At 38.2% G+C, this 22,591-nt stretch overlaps 1 protein-coding gene across 3 annotated transcripts in view; it reads right to left on the reverse strand.

The window, feature by feature from the left end:
* Nucleotides 1-22,591, reverse strand: part of LOC121314944 (vacuolar protein sorting-associated protein 13B-like) — a 356,349-nt gene that overhangs the window by 134,746 nt on the left and 199,012 nt on the right. The window contains exons 28-30 of one of the 3 annotated variants that reach the window (XM_041248730.1): nucleotides 18,963-19,104; nucleotides 15,790-16,201; nucleotides 14,807-14,918 (exon numbers count right to left, since the gene is read on the reverse strand). In XM_041248730.1, coding sequence (XP_041104664.1) covers nucleotides 14,807-14,918; nucleotides 15,790-16,201; nucleotides 18,963-19,104 — 666 coding nt within the window. Of the gene's footprint in view, nucleotides 1-14,806; nucleotides 14,919-15,789; nucleotides 16,226-18,962; nucleotides 19,105-21,023; nucleotides 21,091-22,591 lie in introns of all 3 variants that reach the window. The other 2 variants (XM_041248729.1, XM_041248731.1) reach the window with 2 other exon arrangements.

The raw sequence follows: 22,591 nt of genomic DNA on the forward strand, positions 1-22,591 counted from the left end.
ATTGCCAATCCAAAAAGCCTCAAAGTTATGAAAGGCTTATATAACATAACAAAAGACACTGACAAAGACTTATCATTGAAACATATGTCTTGTTTTATAAAAACATTTATTTTGCTGCGTATCTTATGGTTGAAGTTATGCGTACAGTACTTTGCATTATAGTAGTTCTACTGTCCTTCAAAGCTAAAACTAATGCTATTTAATTTTGAAGGTTTTTTTTAAATCACTTTAAAAAACTAAAATAACAATAATATTATCGCTGAGTTTTTTAAGATACAATATTCTTCTAAATTTTTTACGTTTTTAACTTACAGAAACAAAGTTAGAATATAGTAAAATTAGCCAGAGCACGCTTAAGTCCATTCGTTAAACTTCAATTTTATGAAGCAGAGCCTCTACTCTAGTAAATCATTACCTCAATACTGTAGCTCTTTAGGTCTAAACTGAAACTATTTCAATGGTATATATTCTATCACTATCAGGTATACAAACACAAATATTAGGTTACTATCATAATCCTGGTTCCCTGAAATAGAAATGTAACCATTGCCGTATGGATATTTACCTCCTAAAGACCCTGAAAACTGACCAAGATATATCAAAGTTGCTCAAAGCTGCAATCAATCCTGCAGCTATCATGGATGCAGTGACTTTGAAGGTTAATGGTTACATTTCTATTTCAGGGAACCAGGGTTATGACAACAACCTAATGCTCCCTTTCAAGTATGAAATGTAACCATTACCGTATGGTTGAGGGTACCAAAGCCATCACAAGGGCAATATTGCAGAACGACTGGAATGCTATAAGGCTAAGCCGAGAGGCTGCCTTGTGAGTTACCATACGGAATCCCAGTAATAAGTAGCTAGGTCTAAAACATTGAGGGAGAAACCTGTGTACCTGTGTTGTAATGGTCAACTGGGAAGCTGCCCGTAAGACTCTAGTTCAAAAAACAGGGTTTTGAGGATACATGGCAAAGTCTGTGGAATCTAGTAAAGGTATGGGGATTAGCCCACACCGCTGCATTTGACAGATGCACCCTGGAATAAAGCCCACGAAGTTGCCTTGTCACTGGTGGAATGGGCAGTGAGCTTTTCTGGAGGGGGCAAGTTGGCCAGCTCATAAGCAGTCCTGACCGTGTCTGGACTTTGCCCCACAACAGACCAAAAATTGTTCAGACTGCCTCCAACATTTCGTCATGTCAACGTAATACGCCAGGGGCGCACTGGGCAGAGATTCCGTTCATGGACAGGAGCACTAAATTAGGCGCCTGTACCAAGGCGGCAATTAAACCCTCCACCGGTGGAAAATGCTTCTCCACATCATGCACCCTGGACAGGGCATCCATCAACCGGGGAACAGCAGGAGCTGTAGCTGTATGATCCCAGAACGACTGTGACCACAGTACTTTTATGTCCTTGGGGGCGGGCCATGACTGGCTTTGCTAAATCTTAGTCAGGTTTCAGGGTCTTGCGGAGGTAAATACTCATACGGTAATGGTTACATTTCATACTTAAAAGAAGAAGAATAGGGACTACTTAAACTATTTGTTTTATTTGACGAATAGCACTGTTTTTGTTACAAGAATCAAGCATCCAATTAATTACAGCTGTGACCTACAATTAAGACTTTCAGGGATGTTTCAGTTATTTTTTTTACATTCACCTGAAACCAGGCAGAGTTTCTTTTAAACACATATGGGATTGGTTTATGTAACAAAGGGATTGAAAAGGACTAAAGCATGCTAGCTTCAACCGACTAATACCAGTAGGTTATAATTATTATAACGAATACATTATACTCTAAATACAACACGACGTGTTTCATTCTGCCACGGTAGTCTCTAGTTGAAGAGGAAGGTCCCTTCTGAGCCCTCAGTAAAATAAACCACATCCTCTCAAATCAGCTGTAACAGTACTGTATTTTTCTGCTAACAATGAAAAATAGTGAAATAATTAGTACAACCTGGACAGTCTTAGGACTGGCAGAAGAATAATATACAAAAGACCACAAAAAGTATATTTAAAAAAAAAATGAACCAGTTCTAAAATCCTGAACCTATAAAAATTCAGCTGTAGTTTAGAGCTGTGTGTGAGCAACTTAATAGCGAAATCATCTTGGACAAAACATAGGCAAACAATGCTATTTCAGAGGACTAACCAACTGAAGCCATTTTAAAAAAAAATCGAAACAGAGCAGTTAATCAAATCAGGAGGCATCTCTCCTAAAATGAAAGGAGCTGAAGACGACTTGACAAGATCAGGAATAAGTAGTGCTGACTCCTGCAGCATTCAAAAGCCAACGAGTAAACACCACACACGACAACAATTAAGACCACACATCAAACACTTGAACATTATGCTTCCTTCCTCCAATCCTACTTGCAGGAAATGCTCTACATATCCTGTGAGGTGACCAGACATTTAAAAAAGTACCCTCTTTCTGGAAGCCTTAATAAGCTGTACTTCCTCAAATGAAGCCAGAAAAAAAGCGTGTGAGAAGCTGTTGAACAGCAGAGCCACACTGCAGCAGTGAAGAAGCACAAGGTGATGGAGCGGTCACATTGTTGTCACATTCAGGTAATATCCCTCTTTACTGTAGTTACAGATAATACATCATTAATTTAATCCATGGATGTAATTCAATTAAACTATTTAGATTGTATTGAATGTAATGATGCCAGTGTTATGATACTAAAGTATAATATTCTATAATTTCTACAATATTATTATTTTTTTCATAACCGATAAGATTTTAAACTGTAAAACCAAGCATGAGTGATAAAATTAAAAGTTTGGTTTGTTTTTCATTTTTATAATTAATACTGCAATCTTTAAATCATAACCAATATGCGAGTACTCCTAACTCAGCAGTGAGGAACACTCGTTGTCTTTAAGAGAATACAGAAGGAGATACGCATATAGCAAATTCTCTTTGCTTGATATAATCTAACTTCTATCTTTTCAACTGGTTATTTTACAACAGGCTGTTTAACACGAAGCTTTCAGTGATATGTGCTGTGATAGATCAAGTATGTTTCAGTGGAGTTATACCTCAGTCTTATTAGGTGTTCAAATACAAATCGCCTGGCAACACCAAGGTTGAACTCCAATTAACATGAGCTGCATGCTTTGTACAGACTGGTTTGGGCCTGGCAACACTGAGTAGGGGTCAGCCATGGTATATGTTCACAGTGTGCTTGATAAGCGAACACGAGACAAGTGCTTTTCTCAATGTTGTGTCCAGCGGTCCAGATAAGCTTAGCACCTGCTGTTTTCATGCATTAAAAAATCTGAAATACGCACTAAATTGAAATTTAATGCGTAAAAACATGCAGAGCAATTTTGCTGCACAGCTTGTCTGCCTCCCGTCCCTCCTCCCCTAAAACTTCCACTAACAACTACATGTCCCAGAATACAATGTGTTCAGTTACTAGGAAACTGTACACAAGAAAAAACAACCAACAAACATTATCCAATCTCTGGCCAATCACAGTAAGAATATGAAAAAATTAGAAGCTACACATGTTAAAGTGTAAACACCCCAGTCCAGCTACAAATACAACTGGAACTATCATCAAAGGCAATGTTTTATAACTTATTAATGCATTTCCTTATTGTATCATCTGTGTGGCTTTATAATAAAGTTTTAACATGTTCACTGAGTTTAAGAATTTAACGTTAAAATACAAGTAATGTAATTAATTCACAGATCTTTATCGAGACTACTCATGACTTCAAGGTAATGTTGCATTTTACCCCATGAAAACACATTTTACTCTCTGTGTTAAAATTAGAGGTGAAGTTACTCCCAGACCCAAAACCTTATCTGGAGCACTGGTTGTGTCTGTTCAAACTCATGCTTAAGTTAAGTTTGACATACAATAAGTCTCATATATGTATGGAACCTTGCTGTTTGCAGTAACCCACCAGAAATTCCAGGTGTGAGTTCTACAGTACATCATGTATTTGTTTATGTTTCATATTAGGATTTTTTTTTTTTGATGGGAAGGATTATTGATGTGATGGGAAGGTTTAGGATTTGTTACACTTAAAGTCTTTCTTAAAATGTGTTGACTACTAATATTGCCTCTTTATTTACTACTTTGAGTAGTATCAAAGTCTGTCAATGCATTGAAGCTGCAATGACAATTCAAACAGAGAGAGATAGGGGTGGTGGGTGGGCAGTGTCTTGCTTACTTATTTAATTTATTTTGACGTGTCTTTTTACTAGTGTTAAATAGATCTTTTCTCAGGCCATCAGTCAAAGTTTATTACATTTTAACTCTAAGCATCTATTTTTTTTTAAATAATCAAAACTATTGTTTCTTCTCTTATCTATCTTTGAAATGCTATCTGATTAAAATCATACAAGTTTGGACCACACATGTCAGATTAAATAACTGTTTATCAAAAACGCTTGGATTTGAAAGCAGTCCTGGTTTGGCATGAGGAATTGGAGAGGGAGATCCAGTCACAGGAATGAATGAGTGGAGGTCCCCCTGTCTGATAAACTAGAGCTTTGACTCACGGTGCATTACAGACAACATATGCTTTTCAGCTAGGAGCTTTATGAAAAATAAGAGTCTTTACAATTTTATTATAAATGAAATACTAGTCAGATGGCTTTATAAACTAAAGAATGTAAATAAATTAGCTGACTGGTTATGGAAACTGCTGTATATAAAGCAAGCATAAAGCAAAAAGTAACTTAAAAATAATATTTTTAAATAATTGGATATTAACAAAATAATCAAATTATCAATCTTCAAAAGTCTTACTGGCTTCTCAGTGGTTAATTCAGACAAACTTTTTTTTATATACATTTTTTATTATTATTACCCCTCAAACAAATCATCACACTCAACATGATACATACACACATGATATTTCTGTGTAGTATCAATGATACTGTAATAGACGCACAAAGTTACAGTATCATCCAAATGTAATTAAGTGCCAGTGCACAATGAGGTTCTGCTTGCAGGAATACATTTTACAACTGCACCGAGCTCTTTCTAAACACCTTTTCTGTTGACTCACTAATTGAGTCAGTTGCAGTGGGCTATCTCTTGTGCTGAGTTATATTTTTACAAGACTGCAAAATGCTATTGTTTTAAACTGCCAGTTGTAAAAGTAACAATAGTATTGCAATTAGCTAATTTCTCTAGATGAACATTACCCACTATTACATTACACAACTAAAAACCAACACAACATAAAAAGAAAAAAAATATTTAATTTAATCCTACCTACATTGGTTTAAAAAAATATTTTACAGCACAAAAAGTACTTTACAGTGTATGCTGAAAGCACCTAAACTCTACAGTATTCTTGGCTTCTATAGTTGTATCAGTGATAAATGCTTACAGAAACCTGTCTGAAAGACAGTTTCATGCTTACTACAAAACACAAGCCCTAACTACAGAACTTGCTTATAGATGTTAAACTGCTGCACTCGCTGGTAGATGTTAAAACCATCATTTAGAACTGGCACGCGGCTCGGAAAAGTACACAGATGGTTTCCAAAATCCTACCTCCGGTCAACTGAACCACACGTACAAGTATAAATTCACTACAGGTGTGCAACATATCTATGAAGTGGAAAATTCACAAATATTTTCCACTGCCAGCATTTCTTCAAATCTTTTTTATTTTTACATTTAAAAAACAATACTTTTTTTTTTGTTTTAAATCTGACCAAAAGAGCTACGTTTGAAAAATGTTGTTTTGCATGTTTTAAAATGTTAAAAAAAAAAAAAAGAAATGCTTAAACCCACTCCTCCAGTGCAGACTGCAACCTGCAAAAATGACAATATTTCCCCACTTTGTCACAAATAAGTGTGATTCTGTATACTCTCAAAAGTGTTCCTCCTTTGTTCTAACTGAAAACAGGCTCCCATAATAACGTTACTGCATACAACACAGCTGAACTGTTTGCACTTTAGGGTGAAAAGACAGCAATAGAGTTTAAATAAAACATTTCCCAACAGTGTACAGTAAATAGAACTGTATATACTGGCATGCCAACTAACATTATGTTCTTCATAGTGATCAGTGAAACACAGGATTGTCATTACAGCATGACTATGGGAAGGGGCGCCACATACTGCACCCCATATTTAAAGTGCACTTACATTTTCCTAAACCACTGATAAAATTGTGCACCCCAGGAATGTACATATGTACACATTTTTGAGGTTTCCAGCAATGCCAGATTCTGTACACCTACTGTGTTACAAATAAAATGATGTTAAAAATAATGCTGTTAATTAAAACCAATATTTTATACTATAGGAAAAAACATTTACACCTGTTAAGCCTGGTGTAAACTCATTTAAAATAAAACATGTCGGTAGAAACATGAATCGGAATCTGGAAAGGGTTTGTATCGGTAAAAGTGTAAGTTGATCTAAGTGACAGCACTGTGTTAAATTTAAAGATGTGTAAAAGATTATATATTGTGGGTTTAAAAATGTTATTGTTCTAATAGCAAATGGTGGCCTATCACTCTATAATACTCTGTTGAACATTTAAAAAAAAAAAAAAAAAAAAAAAAGTAAAATCATCTGAATTTGAACTAAATGGTAATCTATGCCAAAACACAGCGTGTAATACCTGTAGGTTCCATGATATTCAATGAAAATGAGGATGCTTTTGGAATCAAAAAAGAAACATGAAGCCAATTTTTTTGACATGACTCTTGAGACCAATTTAAACATGTGACCTTCAGTTGTAAAACAAACTTCTTCAAGCTTCAGATATTGAATTCATATACAGTGCACTCCGTTTATAAGAAGCAAATCTGTCCTGAATGATTTGTTTCTTATAAGCAGTTGATTCTTAAAAGTGGACTGATATGATGATTACAATTAGCAAAAGCGGACTGAAGGGAGGACTGGTCCCGACCCTGGTGCCTCCCCCCGGAGAACAAGAACCGGCGACAGGGGACCCAGGCTATGTGGACGGGGCGCTGGGAGTGCAGGCTGGCACATCTGGGCCACCAGGGGAGACCAGGCGACCAACTGTGCCAGGTGATGCTACGACCCGGGAGCTAGGCTCAACGACCCAAGGTCCAAACACCAATGCCGGGTGTCTGGGAGCCTGGATCGAGGGCTCCGATCTCTCACCTCTTCCTCCTGCTGGGGTGTTCCCAACGCTAACAGTGATGCAAGGCCTTCCAGCAGCAGAAATGTTGACAAGGGCACTGTGGGCAGCAATAATGCTAGCAGTGGCGCAGGGCACTCCGGCAGCGGAAATGCTGCTAGTGGCAACGCTGGCAGAGGAAATGCTGGCTGTGGAAATTCTGGCAGCAGCACAGGGCACTACGGCAATGGCAACGCTGGCAGCAGCAATGCTGGTAGCGGTGGGGGACACTCCGGCAACGCTGGCAGTAGCAATGCTGACAATGGCAATGCTTACAACAGAAATGCTGGCAGTGGTGCAGGGCACTCCTGCAATGCTGGCAGTGGCATTGCTGGCAGTAGCAATGCTGACAGCGGAAATGTTGGCAACGTTGCGGAGCATTCCCTCAACGGCAATGCTGGCAGCAGCAGTGCTGACATCGGTGTAGGGCACACCGTCAGTGGCCTCAATGCTGGCCCCTCTAGAGGTGCAGCTGGAGACAGCTCCCCTTTCTTGGGCGCAGGAGACCGCTTCCCTGCTCGCCTTTGGGAACGACTACCCCTCCCTTTCTTCAGCACTCAGACAGGCAGCTGTTCCTCCTCGTCCTGCTCCTGCTCCTCCTTCTCCTCCTCTGGGAGTGGGCAGTTGAGCACTAAGTGCCCCCACTCCTTGCAGATGAGGCTCTAGTTTGAGGTCTCGAGAGCACCGAGGTAGGTGTCCCACCTGCCCTCCTCCTCTGGCTCTTGGGCAGGCAGCACCACACCTCGCTATTCTTAACAATGCTTACCTATACTTTGACTAAGTGTTATTATAAAATCAAAGCATAGGTAAGTAAGGCTAACAAATTAAACAAAATAATAAAATAATTGCGTATAGCACTATCCTTCCACACTTCTCCTATATTGTCTGTATTTCAGGTGTAAAGAAGATAATACTAGCATGACAACATCATAAAACCTGGCACAACTTAGCAACAGTGTACAAAGCTGTATAACCAAGGACAATTGCACCATTCACACAAATAAAGCAATCGCTCCATTCAACCACAAAACTCTGAAATGCACAAGAAGGTGGCTGTAGCCACAACATGTGGTTGGAATGGTTCATATGTAGAACATCTTAAATAATCTGTAAACAGATTTACACCATAAGGGTTTATAGGAAAATAATTCTTATCGCCTCCACCTTGTAAAATAATTGGTTAAATTTACAGTTAGTTTAAACCAATTTATATATCATATACTATTATATCTATATATATATATATATATAATATATATATATATATATATATATATATATATATATATACATACACACACACACACACACACACACTCTATATAGTAAATAAAAACAGATTACAAAGGACTGCACAGTGAGCAATTACATTTTCTCCTTTAAAAGAGTATTGTAAACTTAATCAAAACCTTCAGCAGAGATGTTTTAAAGCGGTTCTTTTAATGCGTTTGAAGTCCTAACTTAGGGTTCAAGAGACATGCTGACTGTTTCCCACTAGGCTGGTGTTAATTACTGTACTTTTTAGGGCTGGGTGGGGGATAATTTAGTGCAGGTTAAAATCATGCAACTGACAGCAATGGAAACTCCACGGGCCAAAGTACTGCTTTTCCCACACTTACAGTACACAGTAAATGGGCTTTAGTTCAAGCTCAAATCTGAGACAAGCAAGGGTGGTTTCCAAAGTATACTTATCTACATTAGAAAAGGCTGCATGTGAGGCTTCTACTGTCTCATCCCATCCCACATGAAGCCTTCCAAACACAGAGAACCGTGAATTTTGGCCAAATTGGTCTGGGCTAAGTTCAGTATTTCACCAATGGGACTCCTGAAAGAGTGAAAATCTAAAAGCTGTTTATTCATGTCAAAGAATACTATGTAGCCTGTATCTGTCTTTATTTATGTATAGGTAATTTTAATAGCTAAGTTTTCTTTTTATTTTTATTTTAACCAGAGCATTGGAACAAGGTTAAAGTTCTTCCGACTTCAGGAGTAAGACTATAAACTATTTGCAGTACATACATAATGCTATATTTTCAGATCAGTATATGTTTCTCCTGTTGGTTAAAATATTTAATTAATATTTAATTTTATTTCTGTCCCCCATAATGCATATTCATGTTGTACCCTGCATGTTTCTATTCATTCGGGGCAAGACAAAGAAATAAGTACTTTACTTACAAAAAGCTGTCAATCAACTGTCCCAATTTATAGAAAATATAACCGCAAGAAAGTTAGTATTGAGGACATGCAGGACATATTTGGAAAAATGATTTTAGCTACGTAAACTGATAGTGGCCTTGTAAGAGCTGATGGATACGGAGAATACAGAGCACTGTGTCATAATTTATATTCTAAACTTATGGGACACAGTATGTTATGGAGTGATATTGTTTATTATGATCAAATGAAAAAGTGTTTATTGATTTCAAATTAGTCTTTATAAGCGCCACATTTTGCAAATTGTTTGTTTTCTCCCTTATCTCCCTGAAGTATTATGTTTTTTTTGTTTTTTTTTAAAAACACAACTAAACACACTACACACCCCTGGTATTCAACATATGGCCCTTTTAATGATTTACAGTGGCCTGAGGTTGGAAGTATGTCTAAAGGAATGACAGCCAAGTTATTTTATGTCAGAACAAAATAGTCGTGGGTTATGCTTTTCTCAAGTTCTCTTAGACAAGCTGGTATTTTTCTCAGTACTGATGCAAGAATACAGAAGTGCATTGCTGCCACCTAAGTAAAACCTTTTTTATTCATTATTACAAAAACTACTGTCACAAAAACAAAACAAAAAAATCTAAAACAAAAAGTGCTGTGACATAAAAGATTTATAATAGTAACTTTTCGTAATTACCAGGTAAAACCATTTAGTCGGCTGTTCCATTGTAGGGTAAACAGGAATGGCAGATCTGTCAGAAATCGTTCACTTTTATTTCAATCTTGGCCTTAGTCAGAGAGAAATATTGCAATGTTTGAGCCACTTAAATGGAGTTGCGCTTAGTATGAGAACTTTATGAAAAGTCTTAAAATCAAATAACTTGTACTGTCAGAAATGTATTTATTTATTCATTCATTTGACAGGGACAACGTACAACTTTTAACATATATGACATGTCATAAGATGCACTGCGCCCAAATTTAGCTATGAGCTATTTTCATTGTTAAATATTAAAAGTCAGATATACTTGAAGTAGCACTGTTCTTGTTGGCAGAAATTGGTAAACATGGGAAACTACATGGTTATAAATGGATGCATCCCAAAAGCATCCAACGGGGTTTTGTAGTAACCCAAGACACAATTAGATCCCTGCTTCAAACACTTGCCTTTCTCTGATCGCTGCATGGATTACACTCACTGTTTATTGGTCAAACTGAGGTCTGATGTAGGGTGGGATTATCGACTGGACTCGCAAAGAGACTCGCATTTACATGATCAACATTTTTTTTTTAAAAGAGGCTTTCCAGACTGTCTAATAGTGCACCATGGTTGCCTATATAAAACAGAGAAAACTATCAAGTTTGGTACATTCACTATATGGTGTTAGGTGATTTTAATGTACACGTTGATGTAGAACGAGATCCCCTTGAAAGAGATTTTATGATATCGCTTGAGTCCCTTGATTTCACTCAACATGTTACTGGCCCTACTTATATTCATGGCCATACTCTAGATTTAGTTTTCTCTTGTGGCCTAAACATTTAGAAGTTGGCCATCATTGATCTTATGGTTTCAAATCACTCTGCTATATTTCTGAAGTATTAATACCCGGTTTTATAAAACTCCCAGCTTGATGCATTAAAACTTGATCGCTCAATTAATCAACTACTGACAAGTTCTTGGAAGTATTGTCCGCATCATCTTTTACTCAGTCAGGATCAGTTGAAGAACTGGTGGAAAATTATAACGATATTCTAACAAACACCTTAGATACTACTGCACCTTATAAAATTACGGGTATACTGGAGATTAGAGGTTTGAATCTAGTCTATGACATTGCCGACCGTGACTGCGGGTTCCATGGGGGCGGTACACAATTGGTGGAGCGCCGCCCGGGTAGGGAGGGATTAGGTTGGCAGAGTAATCCTCGGTTCACCACGCACCAGCAACCCCTGCGGCTGACATGGCACCTGCGGGTCTGCAGTGGAGCCATTCAGATCTGTGTTGTCCTCTAGCACTATAGCTCTGTTGGCTTCTCTGTGGCTCCGCAGTGCAAAAAATGATGGCTTGGCAGGAACACGATTCGGAGGATGCGTGTTTCAGCCTCTGCTTCCCGAGTAGCTGGGGGGTTGCAGTGGTGAACCAGGATTAATAACATAATTGTCAATTCTAAATTGGGGAGAAAACTGGGCAAAAATCATTGGTAACGACAATTAAAAAAAAAAAAAAAGTGGGTATTAAAGATTCTCCTCATGGTTTAACAACACAACACATATGAACAAACGCATGTGTCGCAAAATAAAACAGACGGAGAGCTACTAGACATCATGATCCATTATTTAATTTGGAAAGATAAGATCAGTGTATTATATTTCAATCGCATTGAAATAAATAATCCTAAATTCCTATTTCAGTCTATAGCTAAGTTGACTGAATGGTGAATGGTGTTGCTATCCTCAGATACAGGCACACCTTCGGTTGTTAAACTATTAGATTTAAGTGCTGCCTTTGACACTATTTATTGACACTATTGATCATTCTGTTTTAATTGATCACCCTGAAAATCTACTAGGATTGTCAAGTTGTGTTCCTCCTTGGTTTCAATCCTATCTCTCGAACAGGTCGTAATTTGTTAAAATAGAGGAGGAGACCTCTTTACATACGGGGTCCCACAGGGCTCAATTCTTGGCTCAATTCTCTGTTTTCTTTGTATATGCTGCCTATGGGCAATATTATTCGTAGCAATGAGGTTAATTTACATTGTTAAGCTAATGATACACAGCTATATTTATGAAACAGGATCTGGGATCTCAGAAGCAACAAAGCAACACTCCAGAAGGGAAGCGATGTGGCAACCACGGATTGAAGGAGAAACAGTTAGACTCGCTAAACAAGGGGGTGTGACTGATGGTACAAAAGGGGACATGGCTAGGTGATCTGTTCCTTTTGTTATAGTTAAGCTGAACAGTGAAAGGAGTACTATGAATTAAACATGTTTTGTCGTCTATGAAATCTTGTTCTTGTTAGACATCTAACATGATCCAGAGCTGTCGCTTAAAGCCAGCACCAAACCCAGACAACACCTCACAACTGTGCATGAATAAATTGTATTTCACCACAAGCACTTTACCAGTCACTCTGGAGTGCATGTGTCTTTGTGCGTGTTCTACTGTGTTTATTCTTTTGAACTGTGTCTATTCTTTCGGGACTGTAACCCGTTGTTTCAGTTCAATACACAATTCTGTGTTGTCTGGAATTATTTTTTGCGGTCGCCAGACCGGCATTATAAATAAACGCGTTGTATGGACCGTGAACTTTGTTGTCTGTCTTTTGTTTTGTAATAACATCACCACTACACCTGCACGCTGCAAACCACTTTGCCACACACAGCTTTTAAAACAAGATTAAAAACACACTTTCATAGTGTAGCGTTTTTATGCTAAAATGATGTTCCTATTATTCTTTGCTTGTTTTACGTGTTTTTATGGCTTTCTCTTATTAATGTTTTTTATTCATGTCATGCGCTTTGCTGCAATTTCTATTGTGAAAGGTGCTCTAATAAAAATAAAGATTAATATTACTATTATGACACCCATGTCGACAGGCACAATAATGAGCCTGACTGTTGAAGAAAATTAAAGGTTAATCCAGTCAAAGAATAGTAGAATAGTCTCCCTCTTCAGTCACCTCCACCCACCCCCAAGACTCATCAAACACATCTATGACAGTGACCTGTGCTGATGGAGACAAGACTGGTGCAACTGTGGGTTTAACCACAACCTGTCAGTAAGTCAATGCTGGCTTAGAAGTGCAACTTTCTCTTCTGCCAACTCAGCTAACACCTTTGTAGTGCTCTGCAGCTTTGTTATGGAAAACACATTAAAAGGCACAATAATTACTAGTTTGTTTTGTGGAATGTTTATATCTGTAGCACATGGGTGGTAAACAATTCAATAAAACTGCAAAACACAAGCCAGACGGACACCAGAAACAAACAAAAAAAAAAAAGCTCAATCCAATCGTGGAATGCCGCGAAGACAGGGTTTCTTTCTTTCTTTTTTTTTTTTTTTTTTTTTAAAAGGAATTTATGGCTTAACAGATGAGCACAATATGTAGTGTGTTCATGCATTGAGCCGCCATTCCAGTGCTATTCTATACTATGAGACAATGAAACATGATTCACAGTCTTGTTTCTGTCATGCTACAGTTATGATTCTAAAGGCCTCTACACACCAGACACAATGTGATTTGTCCAGTGACAAAATAGCACTTTTCACTGCGCCACTACCTTTCACACCAGTGGCAACAGACATGCATCACACGTATGATAGTCCTGTTATACAGCTAATAAAAATGTAAAATACAGAAAAGCTTTCCAGAATATTCAGGAAAGGTAAACTAATTATGCACACCAACTATATCCTGTTCTCTGGAAATGGACTGCCAAATGTTATCCTTCATTGCCGTGTCTTTATAATATTTTAGTCCTTTACTATATTTAGTTGTACTTTCATACTGCAAGAATGATCCTTTCTTCCGCCATTTGTACTGAAAAAGGTGCACAAGGGAAGCTGTTCATCACTGGTCAATTCCCTGGTTGCCGCGCGACAAAATCACAAAAATAGAGACCAACACTGTTTTTCACATCGCTTCAGTGTTACCCCGCCACATCGCAGGCAGTGTGAATAGCTTGTATCAAACACACATGTTTTATTCATTTTGTTGTGGTGCAGTGTGTCGTACTAGATGTTCGCTTGTCGCATCGTGTCCGGTGTGTAGAGAGGCCTTAACTTACAACTGTCAAGCACACTTCCAACACCCCTAATAGAAAATGTGTCTATATTGTAAGACACTCAAAAAAAAAAAAAGAAAAAAAAAAAAAAAAATAGATAATTGAACAGATCTCTTTTATATGCACCTTTTCTATCTAATATTAACTGTCAATCTGCCTCATGTTTGGCAGCGATGCCAGCTGTACAAAGTATCATGCATTACTTTTATCTTGCTCATTACATATGTTTGCCAGTCTGCTGCCCATAAATGATTGGTGTGGTTTGCAAATACCCATGACACAATCCAGATCATGAACATACACAGAAAATGTGTTTATACTGAATATTTCCTCAGAAGTTTGCTTTTCTTCACAGCTTTGATCCACATGGCACTAAGACTTGTATCAACAGTCTTGCGTTTCAGATGCCTGCTTACATTTCATTTATAAAAAAATCTGTCAATCCTGGGGAGTCAAACCACATTGAAGAGCTACCACTGGATTCTGTAGGCTTAAAAAAGGACCTTCCATCATCTGATTTAAATTTTCTGTGAACAAAAGAAGCTCTGAAAAACGGAACTATGCAAGAAGCAATAACTTCATGTCTATTTTTATGAAGTGTGACTTACTTTTAGTACAATCATAAAATCACATGCATGCAGGTCAAGAATGCCTGGATATGCAGCAGGTAAAGTCAAAGCAATAAAATGATAAAATAAAGGATCACTTACTGATATATGTCTTTTCGAAGGGCAGTTCTGCTTAAGGGGTTATCAGCTTGTGGAGCCATGCTGACAGAGCCAAGTTTAAGGACCAAAGTATCTTCCTTTTTTAGGGGGCGTTCTGTTTGAAACATAAAACATGTTTAAGGCATCTTTTTAGATCTCTACAGAAATTCTCATTTGTACTAAGCTGTAGAATGTAGATATACATGTAATATGTCTTGAACCTCCAAATATTTCACTTTTCAACTGAAACTTGCATGTTATCAAAGATATACTTATGTTTAATCTGCAAAACCCTTTAAATGAGAAATACTATTATTAAGACTTACTAATATTAGCAGCATGATCCCTTGTCCCACTTTTCTTTTGTTGAAAGATCGTTTGGGATATACAGGTTTTTGAAATACAATGCAACAGATGAAATTAAAATACTTCCTGTGTGGTAAGTCACATGGCCATTGGAAAGAAACTGAATTGCAGCACAGAAAGTGAATGTAACTTTTACTTCTATAGCGTTGTCTTTAAAATGCCTATACATTTCAAACTGAAGTACTGTAGAAAATACTGTACAAGCAAAACAACAAAAGAGGGGCATTGGTTATAATCACAGTGCTAAAAGGTAAGAACAGCCTTTGTTAGACAACTGGATTTACATTTTTGATAGAACATATGTCTCACATTCCCTTTATATTTCTTTAAGTAATCTATAAATTCCCCAATACTAAGCGATGCTAAGTATGCATTATTATTTAGAGAGTTCGGGCATCAGCTTGCATGCTTAGAATTGTTCTACTGTACAAATGTGTCAGACCAATCCATCTCAATGGGAAGAAGTGATATTAACCCACCATGATGATAACTGGGGAGTATTCTAATAAAATGACAGGGCAGTGCATGTTATAGGATGGCTGAAGTCTCCCTAATAACATACTTCTTCGTTGGTCTTTCTTGTATATACATATTTTATAGGCCAAAAAAAGCAATTCTACCTGTGTGGTGCTGTCTCTCCTCTACATTGGGGAAGAAGACCCGTATCACGCTGGTGTTGATGTAGATCAGAGGGAGGCTGCGTGATGTCAGGCTGTGTGTCCTCATTGGCTGCCCGGCTGACTTCCCTTTATCCTTGTGCCTCTTGGGTAGCTTGGCTTGGAATATATTCCCCACTGTGGCCAGCAGCGGGCAGGACAGCACCACATCAAAGGGCTGTGCCGTCAACAAGATCTCATGCAGGAACTGAGGAGAGCTATCCACTAAACCTTCAGAAAGCTTCTGCAGACTCTGTGAACTCCTCTCATGCTTGGATGTCAATTTGTGCCTGACATTCTTTGTTACTGCTTTCGTATATGTAACTGAAAGGAATCCATGCTGCTGGTGTGAGACTTCTAAAACTTTTGCGGCAGTCTGCTTATAAGAATGAAAAAAACACTGTTGAATGGGAGAATGAGTAGCTATGAGTCTTTAATTCAATTAGATTAGCTGTTACATACAGTGCCTATAGAAAGTCTACACCCCCTTGAACTTTTTTTTCACATTTTGTTGTGTCAGTGCCTCAGAGTTTTATGCATTTAAATGAGAATTTTTTTCCACTTATCTACACACCATACTCCACACTGTTAAGGGGAAAAATGTTTTTATTGAAAAAAAAAAAAAAATACAAAACTGAAAGATTATAATTGGATAAGTCTCTACTCCCCTGAGTTAATACTTGGTGGAAGCACTTTTGGCAGCAATTAGAGCTGTGAGTCTGTTGTGATAGGTCTCTACCAACTTTGCACACCTAGATTTGGCAATATTTAATCATTCTTCTTTACAAAACTGTTCAAGCTCTGTCAAGTTCCTTGGGGAGTGTTGATGTACAGCAATCTTCAAGTCATGCCACAAATTTGACTGGATTTAGGTCGGGGCTCTGACTGGGCCACTCGAGGACATTTAACCTTTTTGCTCCTTAGCCACTCCAGCGTAGCTTTGGCGGTGTGCTTTGGGTCGTTGTCATGCTGAAAGGTGAACTTCCGTCCCAGTTTCAGCTTTCTTGCAGAGGACAGCAGGTTTTCCTCAAGGACTTCTCTGTACTTTGCTCCATTCATTTTCCCTTCTATCCTGACAAGTGCCCCAGTCCCTGCCGATGAGAAACATCCCCATAATATGATGCTGCCACCATCATGCTTCACAGTAGGGATGGTGTTCTTGGGCGATGCGCTGTGTTGGGTTTACGCCAAACATAATGCTTTGCATTCAGGCCAAAAAGTTCAATTTTAGTTTCGTCAGACCACAAAACTTTTTGCCACATGGCTACATAATCTCCTGACTGTTTTTTTGCATACTTCAAAACGGGATTCAAGGTGGGCTTTCTTAAGTAATGGCTTCCTTCTTGCCACCCTACCATACAAGCCAGATTAGTGGAGTGCTTGGGATATTTTTGTCACATGTACACTTTGATCAGTCTTGGCCATGAAAGCCTGTAGCTCTTGCAAAGTTGCCATTGGCCTCTTGGTAGCCTTTCTGATCAGTCTCCTTCTTGCTCGGTCATCCAGTTTGGAGAGACAGCCTGATCTAGGCAGGGCCTTGGTGGTGCAGTACACATTCCACTTCTTAATAAACATCTTGACCGTGTCCAAGGGATATTAAAGGCCTTTGATATTTGTTTTGTATCCATCCCCTGATTTGTATCTTTCAACAACTTTGTCCTGGTGTTCTTTTGTAAGCACCTTGATGTTCATGGTTGAGCCTTTGCTTTGAAATGCAGTACCCAGCAGGAACCTACAGGAACTGCTGAATTTATCCTGAAATCATGTGAATCACTACAATTTAACACAGGTGGAGGCCACTTAACTTGGTGTGTGATTTTGAATGCGATGGGTACACCTGAGATAATTTAGGCTTGCTATTACAAGGGGGGTGGACACTTATCCAACCAAGCTATTTCAGTTTTTATTTTTAATTAATTTTCTGCAAATTTCTAGAATATTTTTTTCACTTGGAAGTTGTGGGGTAGGATGTGTAAATAAATGAAAAAAACAAAACTATTTTAATGCATTTTAATTCCAGGCTATAAGGCAACAAAAGGTGAACATTTTGAAAGGGGGTGTAGACTTTCTATAGGCACTGTATTTAAAAGTCAGACAACAGTTAATAATACATTTCTATAGGCATGCCCAGATGTATCTGTGCAATTTACACCAACTCAGAAAGTTAGGTCATGGACTCACACTGTTGTGTGTCTCTAGTTTTATGACTTAAATGACTTGATTTTCTTCTCACAAAATAGAAAAAATTGTAATTTGGTGTAAAAACCTTCATAAAATCTGGGCGCAAATTTTTTTATTTAATTTAAAATAGTTTTGTGACATTGCATATTTTTTGTCTTCAAGTAACTACTTTTAGTTGGACATGAGGACTTATCTCACACAATATGCAAGTAAAATAATTTGCTCATTGCTATATTTTGTTGCTCTGACTTAGCTAAGTTACCAAAAATATAAAAAATGTAAACAGTGAGTGAACTGTTTGTTTGGTAATATTACTACTACTGCAATAATTACTTTCTCCATAGCTTTACAAATTGAAAGAAAGACAGATACTATAGTATTATACTGTATCCCCTTCCTGGAAATCAGGATTTGGACAGAAACCTTAAAAAGACTTTCTAACATACATGCATTTAATTTTCTTGGATGACAAATGCAAATAGATCATATCAGTAAGAGCTTTCATTAGCTTTGCAAAAGGGTGGATAAACAGTCTGCCTCTGTGTTGTTGATGTTTTAGAGAAGCTTTTTAGGCATTAGACCAAAAAGAAAATTAAATGAATAGAAGTGGCCATCACACAATGCAGGTAAAGCGGGTGTGCAAAAAAAAAAAAAAAAAAAACACATTGTACTGATATGTGTTCATAGTTTACATTTACAATCACTTCTTGTGGGGCTTTTTAATGGCAGACAGTACCACCAGGAGATCAAATGTTGTTGTTCTTAATGAATCACAAGGGGTGTTTGTAAAGTTGTAATAGCGTATGTTTCCCCAAGTCATCTTGAACAAGAGAACCTGGGATCTTAAAGGTGTTTTTTTTTTTTTGCACTCCCCTAATTAATAGTTGTGAGTGTGCTTTTAATATGCAACGGTAATGGAAGCTCTGTTGTAAAATTAATAAAAGCTGGATTCTTACAGGAGGAAAAAAGCCAGAGAAATGACTGAAAGGATCTTGCTTGCTGATGGGTCGAACCAACAAGGTGCGTCTGTTCAGCTTGTCAGTACAAGAAAGAAGGACACCTCCAAAATGCCCCGGAGACCGATGGCCTTCCTCAAGGCTGAGGTGATGAATAGGGGCAGAGAGATTTAGAAAAAAAAAGCAATAAAAAGCCATAAGCTGAAAATTGATAGAGATCTGATGATTTTTGCAAAAGGCTGGAACAGCTGCAATAAACAACCTATCCATGGCCTTATCCTGTGATTTTCTCTAGCAGCAATCAATACAGTGATTATTTGTTTGGACCACGTAAAGCATTATTGGGTCAATCCACGTCAACTCAACCAGAAAAGGGTACATTTTGTTGCCCGATCATCTCAGGTTTTGCTAGTAAAATTCACCTGGGGGTTTTCGGGCCCGCTTTTCAGAAATGCTAATCATTTATTTTTTTTTCCCCTTCAAGCTGTGATCTGGCAAAGATCTCCAATCTGGTTTCCACTCCGCTCACTCCACTGAAACTGCTCTCCTGTCTGTCACTAACTCGATAAACTCTGCCCTAACTCTCCTGTCCTAATTCTCCTCAATCTCTCTGCTGCCTTTGACAATGTTGATCAATCTATTCTCCTATCCTCTCTCGCTGACCTGGGAATCTCTTGCAGTGCTCTGGCCTGGTTCTCCTCCTACCTCTACGACGCAACTACCAGAAAACCTGGTGCAGCTCAATCTCTACACCTTACCCTCTCTCAACAGGAGTCCCCCAAGGATCAGTCTTGGGTCTTCTCCTGTTCTCTCTCTACACCCTCTCCCTGGGCCCCCTCATTGCATCATATGGTTTCTCACACCATTTCTACGCTGATGATGCTCAGATCTTCCTCTTCTTCATCCCCTCTGACCACCTCCAGCATCTCTACCTGTCTGTCTGCTATCTCCTGCTGGATGCACTTGCATCACCCCAAACTCAACCTCTCTAAATCTGACCCCCGTTTCTTTCCCTCTTTTTCTTACCCCTCTGATTGCTCTATCTCCATTCCTCTGGAAACTATCATGCTCTCTTCCTCCTCCTCAGCCAAGAACCTTGCACCTGTCATTTCTTCCTGAGCAACATACAAAGAATCCAACCCTACCTCACCAACTACTCCACACAACTCCTTGTCCAAGCCCTAGAACTCTCTCGCCTAGACTATTGCAGCTCCCTCTTGACCAGCCTCCTTGCGTCCGCCACCCGTCCACTCCAACTCATCCAGAACACCGCTGCTCACCTGGTGTTCTCTCTGAAGTTCGAATAAAACTGGTCACTTACCCATCTGTCAACTTGCCAAAAGTGAGATGGGTGCTCCTGGTATTTTTTTTCTTGAAAACCCTATTCATTACGAGTCGAACGAGGTGCTATACATGATGGTAGCATCTAAGTTGAGCCCAGGGTGACTTTTTGGTTCAGGGTCACTTTTTCACTTTAGGTTGACCTTTGCCAAGTCACAGCTCGAAGAGGAAATAAAAAATCATACTAAATGATTAGCATTTCTCAACTAAGCGGGTCCGAAAACCCCTAGGTGAATTTTTCTAGCACAATCTGAGACTATCAGGCAACGGTTCTGGTTGAGTAGGTATGGAATGATCCTATTCTCTTTTTTAAAGATCTAGACTTTTCATACTGAGCAAAAGATAGAATAAGGCCATGGTACAGAGCTAGAAGAGGTCCAGGGGCTCTGCAATTCTGAAAGTTTCTCCAACTGGTAAAGAAAGCTTAACATAAATGAATCTGATGAACCCAGCAATTAGCACTGTCAGAGCTTAGGAAATTGATTACAGGAACTAAGCACTGCTTGCAGAATGCACAGTGCAACCAGAATACAATTTAGTTGACAAATTATTGTATGTTTCCAACATGATTTAAGAACCAAAATGGGGTGTGTGTAAAGCTTTCTGCATTAGCACCTGCAAGCATATTTCCCATGTTCAACTGAACAAGAAGATTAATATGTGACCCAGGTTTGGAACAGAAGGTTGTGAAACAACACGTGTTACTAGATAAAGTCTCACCACAGATTTTTCCTTGCACTGTAGAATCACTCCTTCAAACTGTCCTGTCTGCCAGCCTTCACCTGGCCTGGAAAACACAATGCCTGCCTTGTCTGTTGTCTAATGATAAATGTATATTCTAAACCTGCAATTCTACACAGCAATAGGGTTTGAAATCATTAACATAACAGAGTATGAAGAATTACTGTTGGGCAGAAATGATCAAATAAAAAAAGGGTAATAGCAATAAAACTCAATCGTAGCAATACAAACCAGGTGGATGGGTTCAATCAAAAATGCTAACCTTCTATAATAGGTATAGAAATATCAAACAAAATCACAGCTTATTACCACTTGGTCTATGAGTTGCATGTCACATACACAAATCAGAAGGATGTATTGTCCACTCAAGAAACAATGCAATTTTGGAATTAATCCGATTATGAATTCAACTTTCAAGAGGCGTCAACATTTTTTTTTTTGTGGTACAATAGGAGCCATCTTTACAGAATAAGTCTACATTTCCGTATCAACCACACACACGTGGAAAGAGTAACATTTTGCATTGGAGACAAAAATAGCTCATAGATTATGCATTTGTAAAATAGTAATGGCTCCTTAGGGGATGAACTTGATCTGGATAGGACTCCTGACCTAAATCGGTTCATTAGAGGATACTTTGCAACAACATCTCAGCGCTAGTGGGGCTCTGTCAACTAAAGATTCTAATAAACATGGATGGAAATAAAACTCCTATTACATAACGGTTTCATCCATTCAAGGTTTTACTACAAAGTTGATAAACCACAGTGTATAGGTAACAAGCTCAAGTATGTCTTGATAAACTCATAGTAAAACAAGGAATAGATCAAACTGCTCTACAATGAGAGTCTTATTTCCATCCATGCCAAACATGGTATCAGTCCAATTAATTAGCATTAAAAATAATCTTGGCATGGGTATGAAATATTACAGTTTTCTTAGCTATTTATTCCTATTGTTTAGATTCACAGATAAAACTAACTTGTTCTATGTGGTACTGATATCTACTGGTGCAAGGGGACAGGTTACACGGGTGTACCAGGTGTGCTTGGAGGTTAGACAAAAGGAATCTTAACAACAAAAGTACAGTACATTTGTTAAGATTCTCTTTAACAGCTAGGGGTAGAACCAGATTCCATACCTGTAAGGTGCATTACTCTATTTGCAGGTTGACTATTTTTAGTGAAACCTCATTATTTCAACTGGTGTTGGGAAGTCGTAGAAAAACTTGATATCCCACAATTTCAGATTCATCTAGTTTAATGATATTACCATTAAAAACCATTTTCTGGAAAATTTTGAATCAGCTGAAAAATTAGTAAGCAGTAAGGTAAAACAGAGTGTGCCTTATCGCGCTTATAAAACAGTTTAATTAAATAAATTGAACAATTAACAAAAAAGTTATTTTTACTAAATATCCTTCTGCCTAAAGCTGAGGTAAGAAAGAATAGTTCCATTTACAGTAACTTAAAAAAAAAAGTATTTATTTAAAAAAAAATAAATGAATTGATCATTCGCTATTGAAAATGCAGTTTTTCTATATTTGA

The sequence above is a fragment of the Polyodon spathula genome, chromosome 4 (assembly GCF_017654505.1).
Source record: "Polyodon spathula isolate WHYD16114869_AA chromosome 4, ASM1765450v1, whole genome shotgun sequence".
In the NCBI taxonomy this organism is placed as follows: domain Eukaryota; kingdom Metazoa; phylum Chordata; class Actinopteri; order Acipenseriformes; family Polyodontidae; genus Polyodon; species Polyodon spathula.